General features: G+C 49.8%; 2 protein-coding genes and 1 long non-coding RNA gene across 4 annotated transcripts in view; 2 read left to right on the top strand and 1 right to left on the bottom strand.

Annotated features, from left to right (window-relative positions):
- The window catches only part of LOC129386498 (uncharacterized), a 188,249-nt gene that overhangs the window by 62,097 nt on the left and 110,775 nt on the right, over positions 1 to 15,377 (bottom strand). The window lies entirely within an intron of this gene.
- LOC126537945 (uncharacterized) lies at positions 2,305 to 3,982 on the top strand. The gene is made up of 2 exons (XR_007600870.3): positions 2,305 to 2,671; positions 3,846 to 3,982. It is a non-coding gene; the product is annotated as an uncharacterized lncRNA (long non-coding RNA).
- Positions 6,160 to 13,347, top strand: LOC129386514 (uncharacterized). The gene is made up of 3 exons (XM_072287547.1): positions 6,160 to 6,664; positions 7,789 to 7,927; positions 12,849 to 13,347. Exons 1-3 carry the CDS (start codon positions 6,309 to 6,311, stop codon positions 13,260 to 13,262), a joined length of 909 nt encoding a protein of 302 aa, XP_072143648.1. The 5' UTR covers positions 6,160 to 6,308; the 3' UTR covers positions 13,263 to 13,347.

The raw sequence follows: 15,377 nt of genomic DNA, 5'->3' as shown, positions 1-15,377 counted from the left end.
GAATCAAGTTATGGAAAAGGAGCCATAGATGCTACGGAAAAATTCTTCAGGTAACGTGTTTTGTACTCTCAATCTGTGCATGTGATAAGGCAGCATGTGCGACAAAAAGTTGTCTTCAGTTGTGAAAATAGTATTGCTCTAACCTGTAGTGACAGCAGATCTTTATTTTTTTCAGAATGATCAACGAACTGATCAAAACAATGACATCGCGCTACAAGTCTGAAGCTCTCTGGCCAAACTCAAGAGGTGTTGCTGCGTTGTCGGCTTTCCTGGAATAAAATACATCACTAAGTGGGAGGAGTGCACCGTCAACGGGGTTGGCTTCATCAGCAAGACAACGGCTGTCGGCTTTAGAGTGACATTGTCTGGAGTGTTGCGACTTTTGGAGTATTTAACCAAAGAAGTTGGATTTAAGTACTTAATGACGGCCAAGTTAAGCCAGGATCCAGTTGAAAACTTGTTCGGGGTTGTACGGCAGTCATCAGGGTGTAATGACCATCCTACACCTGAGCAGTTCTTGATAACTGTTAACTGTCTCAGCTTTTACAGCCTGGCCAGACCTGTTGATGGTGCCAGTGTTGAGCCACTAGTCCTCACAGCGCTACTTGACACAGGAAACACAGACCTGTCAAATTCCACAACCTTGGAAGACACAATTGACAGCTATATTTCAAGGGGGGACCTTGATTCCCTAGAGGATGCTGCCAGCCAGAAAGGCAACGGTGTTCCCAGTGAGCACAAAAGTCTAGTTCAAAAAAGAAGTGACTCGCGCCTTATCTACCACATGGCAGGATATGTCGCCAGGAAATTTGTGAAAAAAACTGGATGTGATGCATGTCGCACTCTTTTGCTTGTGAGCAATGCAGAGGGGAGGTCAGACCTGCACTCTGGTTTTACCAGCTTCGCTGACACAGGTGGACTGCTGTATCCATCTAAAGAGCTCTTTGAGTTCATTAACTACTTAGAGAGTGCCTTTACGGGCTGCTTCAGCATGAATCAATTACATGCTGACAGCATTCTGGATGTGCTGTCACTGCTCAGGACCAGAACAAAAACAATTGGATGCACAATCCATGAAGGCGAAGTAAAGTGCAAGGTTGTGAAGTTTTATATTGTAACACGGCTCAACTTCCTGATTAAGGGCCTAAACAAATCAAATGATGAAAGGCGTCAAAGGATGAAGCACCTAAAAGTGCGCAGGTGTCTGTGACACGGACAAGCAGTACTGCTGGTTGCTTTCGCGAAATAAATGTTGACATATTTTGCATTTGAGTTGCACTTGCCATCAGTGGTTTATAATATACATCATTCCTGTCCAATTATTGGCATGTTTCACGGCCTTTTATTGCCATAACCAAAAATGTATTCATCCTTGTGCAACACCAAGAAAATATTTTGCTTGTACAACAGAACTTTGGTCAGTGATAGCCTGCCTGCTCACAACGAAAAGGTTCAGAGAGAAGTAAACTGAGCGCTGAGTGGTGTTCGAATCCCAGTTTTGCACTCAGCTGTTGCGATTTGCGTACGCGGGGGCCCTTGAGCGCTCCGACTTTGTAACATTTCTCGACTCTGCGATTCGAGACTTTCATTTGGAATCGCGCCCGAACGCATTCCTGCGCTTTATATTTGTGCGCGTCCATGCATTCCGCGTAAATCTATTTCGTTCTCGCGCTGACAGCATGCTTTCGCGATTCCACTGCCTAATACACATCGTCTGGTTAAGGACTTTTTTTATTACCTTTGCATGACGACGGATATTTCATCAGTATTCGAAGAACAAAAGTTATGGTAGACTCCGTGTAAGCTGCCAGGCCAGACACACACGCGAACTTGTGGAGTGCGCGGCAGTTGCAACTCGCCTGACGCGCACACGGAGGGGACGGTCAAGCGACTACAAGCGCTCCGAAACACCTAGGGGCCTATCTTGTGCCGTACTGCGCCAATGACCCCTGTTTGAATAAAAAGAATCAACCCGTACAGCCAAGACGCCGCAGAAGGGGCCGCAGCGCACAGCTTGCGCCGCGTCTGCCGGCGCGCCCAGCCAATCCACTTCGATCACAGCGCCCTCTATTCTCTCGACAGCCAGCGCCTCGTTCATCTCACTCAGATGTTCTAGTACACTCTAACCGAGGCGAGCACGAACGCGGCGGCGGCGAGCGACGCTCCCGAGAGCAGCCCCACAGCGCATGCGCCGACAAGCAACGTCACGGCGCATACGCATAGAGAAAGGGATTGAACAAGAGCGGACACTCGGTGAAAATTGGAAACAGGAAACACGTCACGCTATAGTATTAACACCGACGAATTGGGGGCGCGAGCATCGAAAAAAAGAAGAATGTGAAGTGAGATCAACAGAAATTGTTTTATTTTTTTTTATTCTTTCTCGGAAAAATTAAAAATATCTGCGTATAAATTAAATTAATCTTTGCGGCTTACTTCCGTTGCCTAGCGACAGGCGAACCGGCGAATGACGAGCCAGATGTTTGCGTCATTCGTCAGACACACCGCCGAAGCGAGAGACCAGCCGCGCATCTGAGCGTTGGACTGTTCGGGCACCCGTCACCCTGTTTTTCTATTTTGGGATTTAGCCTGGTTTGGTGGCCTCCCGGCAAATTATTGCGTTCATTCGGAACTTCGACATGGCAGCACTGCACTATTGGACTACGGCAAGGTGAGATACTTTGTTCGACAGTCTGCGACGCACTTCAAGCAATTAGGATTACTGCCCGGCACCTAGGCTAGACTTGTGACGCAGTTAACGAAAAACAGCCTGGCCGTCGTGGAGCAGTTAATTTGAATTAATGAATCGTACTGGGAGATGTTTGCGACGCTTCCTAGAAGCCCCAATATTACTTTAACAAATTTCGGTAGTTTTTGGCTACGCTAGTCGCACAGGGTGCTGTGACGCAGTTTCGCGTGTACTGACTTTTACTGCGACAAGTTTTGGCGCTTTCTCTGACTGCCAACATTATTGAAACTAATTTCATTACTTTTTGGGCTACCTTTCGAGCGCAGTGGGCGCGCCTGGCGCTGTGACTCGGTTAGCGAAAATCAGCTCGGCCGTAGTGCGCGGTTTCGTGCTTTAATGCACTCACTAGTTCATGGCGCTTTTCTTTCTCTGACGCCCAACATTGCTGAAAATTATTTTCGATACTTTTATGTTATGAGGCCCGCTCGCCGCGCCTGTTGTGACGCAGCGAAAAGCAGCTCGGCCGTGGTGACAGTTAGTTTGGCGCGTACTGAATCTTACTGCGACAAGATTGTGGCAATTTTTATGTCCCCGCAACAATTTAAGCCTTCTTTCGGTACCCACGCTTGTCGAAAACGCGACGAGCAATCGTCAAGAGTGATAACACGGGAGTGCGTTGCTTGCGCCTTCAGAACGCACAAGAGATAAGCCAAGGAGCTCAAACGCCACGAACTAGTGACTCGAAAATTCTGTCTTCTGGACGGCACCCACGCACTTTGTCTTGAGTGCGAGTAGAAGGAATCCTGCGAGCGTCCAGCATGCTCTGGTTGAGAGCCTGTGTTGTGGCCACCTCTGTGTATTCGTAGCGTACTATCGCGTCGGTTGTAGCCAAGTTCGCGAAACGCGCCGTTGCCCGCGCATTGGTGCTATTAAAGTGCAGGAAATAAATATTGGGAAGAGGGGAATACTTGGAATTAGAATGTGTTTTTGGTATGTACGGTATTGCTTGCATGAGTCGGGTATTTTCTACGCAGAGTGTGAAAATACGAACTGCATTTGTTTGTAATCCCGCCCACTCACCACTTTCGCACGCTTCGCCTCTACTGGCATTATTCTTGCATATTAACACCAAAATAACACTTGTAATTTTTTTCAGCTCGCGTCGTCTGGTGGATCTTCCTGCGGAAACTACTGCTGCTTACCTGGTGCCACAACGTTGGATGAATGCACAAAAAGCCCGCGACGAGCATTTACAAAGAATAAAATAAACGTTAATTTTTCCTCATTTCACAAGGTGTCTTGCGTCTTTATGAAATTGCACGTGGAACATATATTCTGGAGTCTTGTGAATATCATTCGCAATCAAATTTATAATATGATTTGCAAATAAATATGTAATAAAAAATAAATAAATATATAAATAAATATTAGCTGCGAAAGCAAAAAGAAAAATAATAAAACGGAGCCGGCGTGACGCGCACCAGCTAGTATTCAAAACGCGCGCGCACAAAAACGAAACCGGAAGTGTGCTTCAGGTTTTAACACCCACGGCTTGGTGCGCTGCAATCAATTCGGCCGCTGGGCTCTATGGGAGTGTCCGCTCTTGTTGTATTCCTTTCTCTATGGGCGTACGCTCAAGCGCCCCTGCTGCGGTACAAGACACAGCACCGGCCACGGAAGGACGGGAAACTGTCCTTTACCGACCACTCGCAAGAAAGGCCCACTTCCTTGCGGCATCGCGCGAGGCGATTGCGGCGTTCCTCGCTGGAGTTCCAGGGACCCATCGAGTACGGCCGAACCTTCGACGGAACGTCGTGGACGTCGACGCGCTGCCCGGCACGGATCTCTCTGCATTACTCGCCGTCCGGGTGATATGCGACGTGCCCGTCAGGGCGAAGGCACTTGTCGCCAACTCCTGCACGGGCACGCTCTTCAACGTGGACCCGGCGATCGATGGACCTTCCATCATTGAGGGGCTCGAGAGCCGGGTGCCCGTACTCGCCGTCACCCGGAGCGGCGATGTGGCAACACTCCGCTTCGCTGGCAGAGACGTGCCGGAGGAGGTACACCTGTTTAAGCAGCGCCGCAACGTGCGTCCGCAGCTACCCCGGCCGTTGCAGTGCGGTCGATGCGGACTCTTCGGGCATGCCACAGCAACCTGCTCTCGCGACCCACACTGTCTCCAGTGCGCGGGGTCGCACGCGACGAGCGCCTGCACTTCAAGGCGGACCCGCTGCATTAACTGCCGGGGCCCGCACGAGTCAGCAGAGCCACGCTGCCCCAACTGGCAGCTCGAGCGGCGGGTGGCGAGCATACTCGCGAGAACCGTGCCGCGCATCACGCGCCGACAAGCCTTGGTTCTCGCGAGGAGCAGTGCCCCTGCAGCGCGGAATCAGCAGCCGGCCACCACCACCACAGGACAGCGCGAACCCGAGCCACGACCATCGCAGACGGTTCAGCCGGGCCGATCATTCCGCGACGTGCTGGCCGGCAACACAGCGCCCCAGCCAGTCGCCGAGAGCAGCCCCGCCCAACCCCGCAGCACGACAACACCCGATGCACGGTGACCTCGTCATAACGCCGCTCGCGTCGGCATTGCGTGCACTTTTGGAATCGGTACCTGCCGACTCCCCAGCGCGTCACATGTGTGTCGCAGCACTGGAAATGAATGACGCCCTGATCTAGCATGGCTAGCACACCAGTGGAGCAACGGCCGCGCATCGTTCAATGGAACGTTCGTTCGATGCGCCGCCGTCACCCAGAGCTGGCGGATGGGGCTCTTTCGGACGGATGCGACGTGCTTGCTTTACAAGAAACCCACGTTCGCCCGGGAGAGCTCAATCTGCGAGGCTTCGTCAGCTATCACAGTGCTGCTGGCTGCGAGCGGGCGTCATGCACGGCCATTTCGTGTACCGATTCCGCTCATCCGGCTGGGCGATCTCGCGCGTCACTTTACGTACGCGCTGGGCTCCCTCAGGCCGTGGTGAGGGTGGACGATTTGCCGTGCACGGGCGTCGAGTGCGTGGCGGTGACCGTGCGAATCGGAACAACCGACACGTGCGTCGCGAGTGTTTACGCGTGCTGCGGCGGCCGCTGGGACAAGGAGCTGATCGTCCGGCTGTCGCAACGAATGCGAGGCGACCTCGTGATTTGCGGGGATTTCAATTCCCACAACACGGCGTGGGGATCGAGCCACACCGACAGCAGTGGCCGGGACCTGCTTGACGTCATCCAGCGGGCGGGTCTCCTTATAGCCAACACAGCCTGTATTATACCCCTGTCACACGGGAAGATTTAATGTCATTCGAATCAAATGGCATTCGCATGTAGTCCCAATAATCGGGATTTACACGGGAAAATGTAATGTCATTCGAATGGAATGACACTTCCCATCGAATGAGTTCGGAGAACTCATTCGCATTCGATTTCGAACCGAATGTATACTCTCCACCCCAGATCGACAACAGCGACATGCAATGCGAAAAAGTAATGCGTGCATCAGCAAAGCCAGAAGATATTTATTGAGACTTATAAAAACGAATAATTATTTTTACCGCGATGATATTTTCACCACTGGCTCTGCTCAAGCGCTATTACTCTTGGCATCAGGAGCACGGGGATGAGGAGTCTGTCGAGACGGTCGGCCATATTGTATGTTTGTTCAGCAACGGCAGCAGTGCTATGGTGGCTAGCTGTGGTTTTGTGTACTCTCGTGGTGGTGGTGGTGGTTCGTCGGTGTTGGACGTGCGGTGCCATGGCTACAGCTGCAGCGGACCCGAAAGAAAAAGCGCACTGGACACCCGAGGAGACATTCGCCCTTATCAAAATATGGGAAGACCATCTCCATGACTTAAGAAGGGCGAAGCGCAACGCACAAGTGTACCAGTTGATTGCTGAAAAGCTGCTCGATGCTGGCATCAGCAAGACTTTGAAAGAGACGAAGACAAAGATCGAAAATCTAGCAAACAAGTACAGGTGAGTGTATTTTGGCAGGAACTCATTTAAGCAGGACTGCGCGCGTCAGGAAGGCGGGGCTCTATCGCATGCGCGTGTCATTGTTTTGTAAGCGCCGCTGTGGGCAGCTCGAAGCTTTTGCTCCACTGAGCCCAACTTTTGAAACGAATTATAGCTTCTCGTGCATTGTTTGCTGGTTAAAGCGACTGAAGAGAAAAGCACGACCCATGCATCGGCGCAGGCGGATTAGGTTACGCTATATGAACTTTACTCTTTCCTTACCACGGCACTAGACACCAGTCACAGGCGATTGACGTTATTAAGCGCCAACATAAAAAAAAAAAAAAAAAAAAAAGAACGCTGCGCTTCTGGACTCGTAGCGCCATCTGGGTGATTGTGTACAAAGTAGTGTTTCCTTTTCTGCACGGTTCACATTTTAACCGGGTGGCGCGGATTTTTAAAGGACGCGCGAGGGCAAATGTCGAGGTGCAGTTGATCGGCATGACGGCGTCGACATCCGGACCCGCGCGCGCTCGAAAGGAAGCAGTTTCGCGTGATCCCGACGATCGTAGAAGCGATCTTTTTTTACTTTTCGAGCAGTGATGACTCGGACATCGATGTCGCGTCGTCGGAGTTCGGCAGATAAGCCGGGAACATCATCTGTTACCCGCCGCCAAGTTTCGTTTTCGCCTCTCGTTTTGTTTATTGATATCTACAGCCGGTTTAATTGCCCTTTCGGTGTCCAAACTTATTTTTTTGTTTTTGTTTACGGTGTGTCCACTTCACTTGGACAAGACGTGCTACCACCAGGTTTCGAACCCAGAGAGATCCGGGCATTGACCACGCAATGACGCCCCGTAGAGGTCCGAAGCGGCTGGCGAGAGCTCTCGTTTTTTTTAGCCTGTCCTGTAGGGCGGAAGTCGTTCATGCCATATGTATGAACACCAACAAATATGCGCGGACGTTTATCCTTGAAAAACCGCCGTAGAGAATTTTTTCCCTGAATATATAAGTCAATCATTCGTAAAGATTGGCATGAATTTAATTAATTGTTTCAGTTTGGAAATTCTTCTTACGTATTTTGTAACTGCTGTTTATTTTCCGAAACATGCCTCATATTTCCTTTCATTCCTTTATTGTTGCAGAGACATCAACAAGAAAAAGGGCACTGGGCAAGGCCGTGTCACTTGGCCCTATTACTGGGAAATTCACAAGTTCCTCAGTGCCTTACCAATGAATAACCAGCGGGAAATGGTGGAAAGCCAGTGCAACACTGTGGAGGAGGTAAGATGTGCACATCTTGGGTGCATGTTGCCGCCGATATTTGGTGCTTCTGAACTGCCTGGCGAAGTTCGCTGGTCACTGACCATGGTCAAAAAGAAGTAACATCTCGGCAGCGCTATGGCTCCCTTGTCCACAAATCTGCCTGTTATGTAGATATATGTGTTAATGGTGGCAATTTAACATGTTTGGTGCTGCAAGGTTTGCTTACAATGCTTGGAAAGCGATAGTCCGAATTCATGGAATAAGTGGTACCGAATATTGTCACTGACAAACGTACCACTTAGCAAGGTTGAGCCTTTACTCAGACAAGCCTTGTATAACATCAGCGCACAGCAGAGAGAAAGACTACGTGAGGCCATGAGCCAAGTCCACGGTGTACGAATACATTTAGGTGTTGACACTGCGCTCGGCGGCGCGACCAGGACTTGTTCGCCGCTCCCTGCGCTTCTCTCGAACGCTGACAGATGGCGCTACGCACCCGGGGCCCCTAGTCGCCGAGCTTCGGCAGCCGTAATGCAGATGCCACGGGATCTTTCGGTGCCGCTGCGTGTACGCGTGATTTGTGAAGTGTGGCAAGACAACGAAGGATTGAAACTGCTGTCGACACCCAATAATTTTGGGCTACTTCGTGTTTTTCTTGCTGAGACTGCATGAATGGGCGGAACAGCAGCGAGGACGCAGCCCTGTGCTGCTTCCGAGCTCGTTATCGAAATGCGTTCATAGCAAATTTTTTTTTCGTTCATCCGCACGACTGCTGTGAGCATAGTTAACTACACTGCCTCTTAAATATAAAAGGTCGGACTCAACGCGCCCACATTTGGCCTGAAGAGCCTACGCGTACATTCAAACATTGCTTGAGCAGTGTATTGCGCCAATGCTGCGAGATGACCGCCGTGTTGAGAACATGGTTAACTTCGGCCACCTGGAGTTCTTTAATTTGCACAGAAACCTCAAGGACGTTTCCGCATTTCGCCTGCATCAGAAATACTTACTCCGCAGCCACGAATAGAACCCGCGCTCTTGTGCTGTATTGCAGAACGCCACTGCCGCTATACACGCGAACGCCGGGACCAAAACAAAAATCCAAGTGTGCATTTGCGGCTTTTTAATAGCAAGTGCAGTCCACAATTAGGTACGCGAAACGCAATTAGTTACTGGAAATGCCACTGGCGTTGTTTCTGCCAATCTTATCCCTCAGGTCGGCACCGACGATGCTGAGTGGTTGTCTCTAGCACTAGGCCCGAGAACGTAGGTGTAATGCCGGCTGCGGTGGCCGCGAAACAACGCAAAAGGTGCCCGTGTGCTGTGTGATGTGAAGAATCCCATGTGGTCTAAGTTTGGAGCCCTCCATTGCGGCATCTATTAATGCCCATATGCCCCTTCGGGATATTAACAGCACAATTTGCTTTTTTTTTTGCTCAAATGCGGCCTGAATAGCCATTCTGTTGAACAAACAAATTTATTACTACAAGTAGCCTCTCTGAGAGATGTGATTTCCTGTAGTCACTAGGTTACGCACAAAACACAGTGAATCACAACCTACTGGGCTACTTTCGTGTAATCAAGAGCCAAGACCGTGACTGCAATTGTGATGATCACTGCATTCGTTTATTTGGACGATACACTGAGCGAATCATCCTCTATCATCTAGGATGAGCACAGCTTGGCCTGTTTCTTTTTTTCTTGACACTGCTTTGTCATGACTGCATTGGTGTGCTTACAATGCTGCCTCATACGCATGCTGACGTAATAGTGGAGGAGCTGTGCGAGTACTTCTTCCTTGTGATCAGCACATGGGAATGTCATCGTGTATGTATCTATCACTGCGTCTATGGTGTCCCAGTACACCGTGTGGCAGTCTGCATAGTCAACAAAAAACCGCTCCGTATGCTTTAGAAGGTCAAATATGTTGACGTTAGGGTGGGTAAGACCCCCTCTGGTCTTCACATTTGTTAGAGCTGCTTCAGCAAAAGAATTATTTTTTACGCTGAAGGCTGACAAGCAAGCAGCGCAGCTAGTAACTCTTCGCATCTTTCTGCACAAAAAACCGGTGACATAATAAAGTATGCAGTCTGTAATGTAGGAACCTGTAGGCTGCTGGTGACCTGATATGAAGGAGCAAGCAAAGCAGGATCCAGCTGTCCGCGTATCGTCGTCCCTTCTTAGAACCAGTCTTGCCAGCAGCCACACATTCCTTTAACACAAGCTGCTGTGCCTCAGTAAGGTTCGCATCACGAGAAATGCGGTCAAGTGTTTCATCACTTAATTGTTTAAGCTTGGCTTTGCATTTGCTCAGTTCCGCCTCAAGCTTTATTTTTCCTTTTAGAAGTCGCACTTTGGACCTGTAGCAGGAAATTCTTGCCTTCCGCAAAAGGTCAATGCGGGCTTTTTTGGAAGGGCTGCTTAAAAGACGAATGTGCTTCATTTCTCCTCTCTTCTTCATACGGGAGTAATGTATCCGGAGTGTGTCTTTCAATCTTTCGCAACGGTCGCAACTTGCTTGTTCAGAAAATAACATGCAGTTTCTGTGCCGCCACACGCCACATGCGTCGATATATGCACACTCGGGTTGGATGTTGTGGTACATCTCGCCACCGGGGCCACCAGCGCATACGTGCAGGTTGTGAAACTTGTGAATCACACTCTCCAAGTCGCTTAGGCCGCATGGAACAACATCGCCGCTTATGGCGTTGACAGTTATAGGGTGACCATAAATGAAGGCACGCAGTGACAGCATTCCGCTGGATGAAACTGTAGCATCTAATGACTTCCTCAGGAAAGGTGCCTGGTCGCGTTTCTTCGCCAAAGCCACTTCCGTGAAGACTACAGCCTCCACACCAAAGCTATCAACAACTTGTGTTGCCCACGAGGTTCCTGGAAGTTGAATGCTGGATACATAACTCGAGAGACATGAAAATGTGAGCGGTTCCTTTTCATCTTGGCCGCTGACAGACACTCCCTCGTGACTTTCCTCGACTAATCCGAGGCTGCTGCATGCTGCCAATGGTGCTTCAGTCTGGACGTGACACAATCCATCTGGACCACCCTGATGTGGACTCGCGCGGTTGTCCTGACGAAAAATGAGAGAAATTATATCAGTGGAAATGGATTTAAGGTATTGTTATAAAACATATGCTACTATCAAAAGCAGCCAAACCCAAAAAGCTACAGGCAAAAGTTTCGCGGACTGCTTCATAAGCTAAGGGCTTAATCATGCTGTATGTTAACAACAGCTAAATTATTTAATGTCCTGGGCTGGGCAGTTACTATTAACCTGTATTGCAAGCAACTGTATCTCGTTATCCAGGGGCACCTATAGGTATCTATGGCATGCCGGGAGGACCGATACGGTTAGCAGAAAGTTATACACTAAGCACCTAGAATATTAAGTACCCGGAGCAGTGCAGAAGAGAACAAACCTTAACGTCATGAACGCCAAGGAAGACGGAGGTGGCACTTGAGGAGGTGCCTCCAAGTTCCATGGTGGGAGAAGGGCACGTTCCTTGATCACTCCACTCACATGTCTGCAGTTTCTTCTGAGGGCTCGATGATGGATCGGTGCCTTTTTGTTTTTCACAGACCGTCCCAACGGGCAGTGCGACAGCGGCGGGAGCGGGCCGCTTGCTTGACTGATCGCCACACGTGGCCGTAGACTGTCGTTTTCTAGGAGGCTTTCTTGACCTTGTCGGTTTTGTCAGATATTTCGGACACCCGGGAAAAATACTGGGCACAGCATTCGCCGACAGCACCGGGATCTTCTTCGGTACATTTAAAAGTAGCTTGCCATTGAACTCGGCATAGTACGATTTTGATATCATATGCTCGGGAAAGTGCTTCGCGCAGACGTGGTCGCTCGGTTGCAATATCCTATCTGCTCTGGGAATTGCCCGGCGCCAAAGTTCTAAGCGAGCAGGCTCCGACGGAGCTTTAAAAAGTGAAACTTGATCCGGACAACTCCGGTAGCCCGAACTGCAGTTGGGTACGAAGCACTTCTTACCCATAATTGCGTCTAGCAGACTTCTGGACCCGGCTGAAGTTGACAGGTGTGTCACAGCAACAAACAACAGATCACAGACACAATGCACATAGGCCGCGACGACCGTCCATGGCGTCGGCCCGCGCCACCACGTGCGTTTCCACAACTGTCAATCCGGCTTGTGCCAAACCGCGACACAAAAAGCTAGTTCTCGCAAAATTTGCTCGTCCACGATGGAAGCTGACGACGTGGAAGCTGAGATCGTGGTGTTCACAGCTTGTGATGCACTCTCTCAGCCCAAAACATCGACCAACGCAGCCTAAAAGGGGCACCTAAAGCAGGGCACGCCGGAGAAGGGAATATACGGCTCTGGGCACGCCGCTTGCCGCACCGAAAGCGAAGGGCCTCTGCTCCGCAGCGCCCCCGCGCCGCTGCGGTCGGCGCATGTACTAGAGGGCGAACACAATCTGTGCGCGCTCTCCGCCGCGGCGGGCGGCCAGTGTCAACACCTAAATATATTATTCTTACACCGTGGCCAAGTCATACAGCTCGGCCACATGGTGGCTTTGGCAGAATTATGTTGCATGCACCACCGCACACGTAAGACAAACGCTGGAGCGCGTGGCTTCCATCAACATATTGCCACTAGGTCTGAGATCATATTGGGGTGGCAGCAAGGCACCCGCTTTCGCCAGCCTTCGCAAGTGCACCGTACAGCGTGGCCTTGGACCCAGCAGTCGGCACTCAGCGGCTCTAATGTCAGTGCAAGCCACGTGCTCGAGCATTTGTGTCAAGTGTGCGGGTGGCTGTGCATGCAATAGCCATTTCTTAGTGTGTTGTATTTTGACTTTGTGATAACCTGTGCATTCAGATCGAGTTTGTTTGCACTGAGAGTACTTCAAAATGGTTTTGGCATTATTAATTGCTCGTCACTTTCCATTTCAGATCATCCACCAAATGGAGAATGATCACAGAAGCGGAGACGACGGGGACGCAGCCGCCAACATGAATGAGGATATGGCATATCCTACACAGGATGACGCATCTGAAACACCATCAGAAACTTCGTGTCGTGCGCTTTCATCTCCTGTTGACGCTGGACCTTCACAAACTGGGACTCCCCAGCAAAATGCTTGTCGCCAGAGCTTACTGGGGCCTCGCGAAAGGAGAAAGAGGCAGCCATCGAATGCAAATCTGCTTGCGCAGCTCATTGAGGAGCAACGGCAGCTGCGTCTATGTTTAGAAAAAGGCATGCAGAAAGAAGAAAAGTTCAGAGAGAAGCAGATTCAGCTGCAGGAAGAAAGTGCGCAGCGTGAAAATTTATTTTTGGCGTGTTTGCGGGATTTCGGCAAAAAGTAAATGTTCAATGCCTGCATGTTTGTCAATGAGCATGATTGTTTTCATATTCACACGCTCTTCGAAGTACACACACACACACACACACACACACACACACACACACACACACACACACACACACACACACACACACACACACACACACACACACACACACACACACACACACACACACACACACACACACACACACACTGCTTCTCTGCTGTGGTGCAATGCTGCTGGTCATGTGGCCTGTTGAGCACGTCTCCAGAAGTATTGCGCCAGAGCAGCTCGAACACTGTGTCCTGTTTCACTTGACTGAGTGGTGGAGCGCGACGGCTGTGGAAACAGTTCATCAAATGCAGGCACATCTTGTTCCCACTGAGGATCCACAGGGTCTCTGAATGTCTCACAGATATTGTGAAGAACACATGCGGCCCTAATGGCTTGTTTAGCATTGGGCAACTTGCATTCTAGCCTCTTCATGACAAAACGAAAACGAGCTTTCAGGCGTCCAAATGCGTTTTCAACTATGCGTCTCGTTTTGGAAAGGTTATAATTGCAAGCAGCTTCGGGGGTGCCAGGTGATGCACTTGGGAAGGGCTTAAGCAGTGTTGCAGTCAGTGGAAATGCCTGGTCACACAGAATGAGTGGTGTTATAGCAGCGCCTTCGATCATAATCACAGGCGAATCAAGGTGTCCGCTTTCAATAAGTGTGTGCAGCTTCGATCGCCCGTACACGTTGGCATCATGGCATCGGCCGGGAGCTCCAACATTGATATACCGGAACCGGTACTGGTGATCAACCAGGGCGAGCAGTATTACACTGTACCTGTATAAAAGAAACAAGCGCCAAATGTTGTCTTGCTCATGCATAACAGTGGGCACTACTCTTTGCAGTATTTTAACCTGTCATAAACAGCCATGTTGAGAAAAGCACTTCTCAAACAACTGTGCGAGTTGCGCAACAGGCGCAGGCCACAGCATGACAGCTCCGGCATGCATGCTTGCCGATAATTTTTTTTGTTGCCACAAAGGAAAACTTCATGCGCGCAGGAATTTTCTAGCTATGGCTCTTGCACGACAAGTCATGATACCTTCACACTGTTTGTACAGTAAAGGCATTTTAGGCAAAATTAGCACATGCATGCAACACTTTTTAGCAAATGGCTGGAAGTTGTTTATAAGGAAAGCGTTCATTCAGCAAAACATCACGACTAGTTTGGCCTATGTATACATTTTTATGTATAGACAACGCACACACAGTTGACAGTAGCAGTTATGAAATTCTAGTGCGGGAAATTCCAGAAATGCACCATTCTGAACACACTGCAGGTAGAGAAAAGAAAATAAAGGCAACCTGAACTTTGGTGATTGTTATTTGCAGATACTTATGTATTTCATAGCTACTACTGCTAAAGCTTAATCAGTAACGATCGAAAACAATCGTTTATATTTCACAATATATCACGCACTGAAAAGTGAATTAATTTTTTAACTTCGCGCCAGCGTAGAGGTCTCGAAGGTACCTACCAGCCTTTGTAGTTATGGTAATCGATTGCGTTGTCCTTTGGCGGGGATATAGGAAAGTGACAACCATCGAGAGCGCCGATTGCCTGCGGGAAGCCAGTGAAGAAAAAGAACTCCCTCACGTGTTTTTCCAGTTCGTGGCGCCGGACCATTCGAAGCCACTCTGCTTCAAGTTGTTCGGTGACAACCTTACAAAACTCCCGAAATACGACGTTCACCGTTGACCGGCCGATGCCGAACAGATGGGCGATCGTTCGGTCTTCAGCGCTTGAGCACAGCCGATACATCCCGACGGCCACTCTTTTTTCCACAGACAACGGCTTTCTCATGTTCGTTGTTTGGCGCTCCAAGGCGATACTGCACGACTCCACAAGGTACCGGAATGTCGTCTGCGAGACACGGAAAGCTTGTCTGAAGTGATTCTCCCCGAGATGTGGAAGCGTCTCTTCGAACCAACGTTCATTTCGTTCAAATGCCCACCGCTCACGGTGAACTGTGGCGTCGGTAGCCATCATAGCAGCAATAGCGAATGAATTGGCTACTAATCTCAGTTTCAGGCTTGCGTTGATCTTCGATTGCGCTTCTTTTGCCAGTTCCAGTGCC

Source organism: Dermacentor andersoni, chromosome 4 (genome assembly GCF_023375885.2).
Source record: "Dermacentor andersoni chromosome 4, qqDerAnde1_hic_scaffold, whole genome shotgun sequence".
Classification (NCBI taxonomy): Eukaryota; Metazoa; Arthropoda; class Arachnida; order Ixodida; family Ixodidae; genus Dermacentor; species Dermacentor andersoni.
This window is presented reverse-complemented; position numbering and strand designations above follow the sequence as displayed.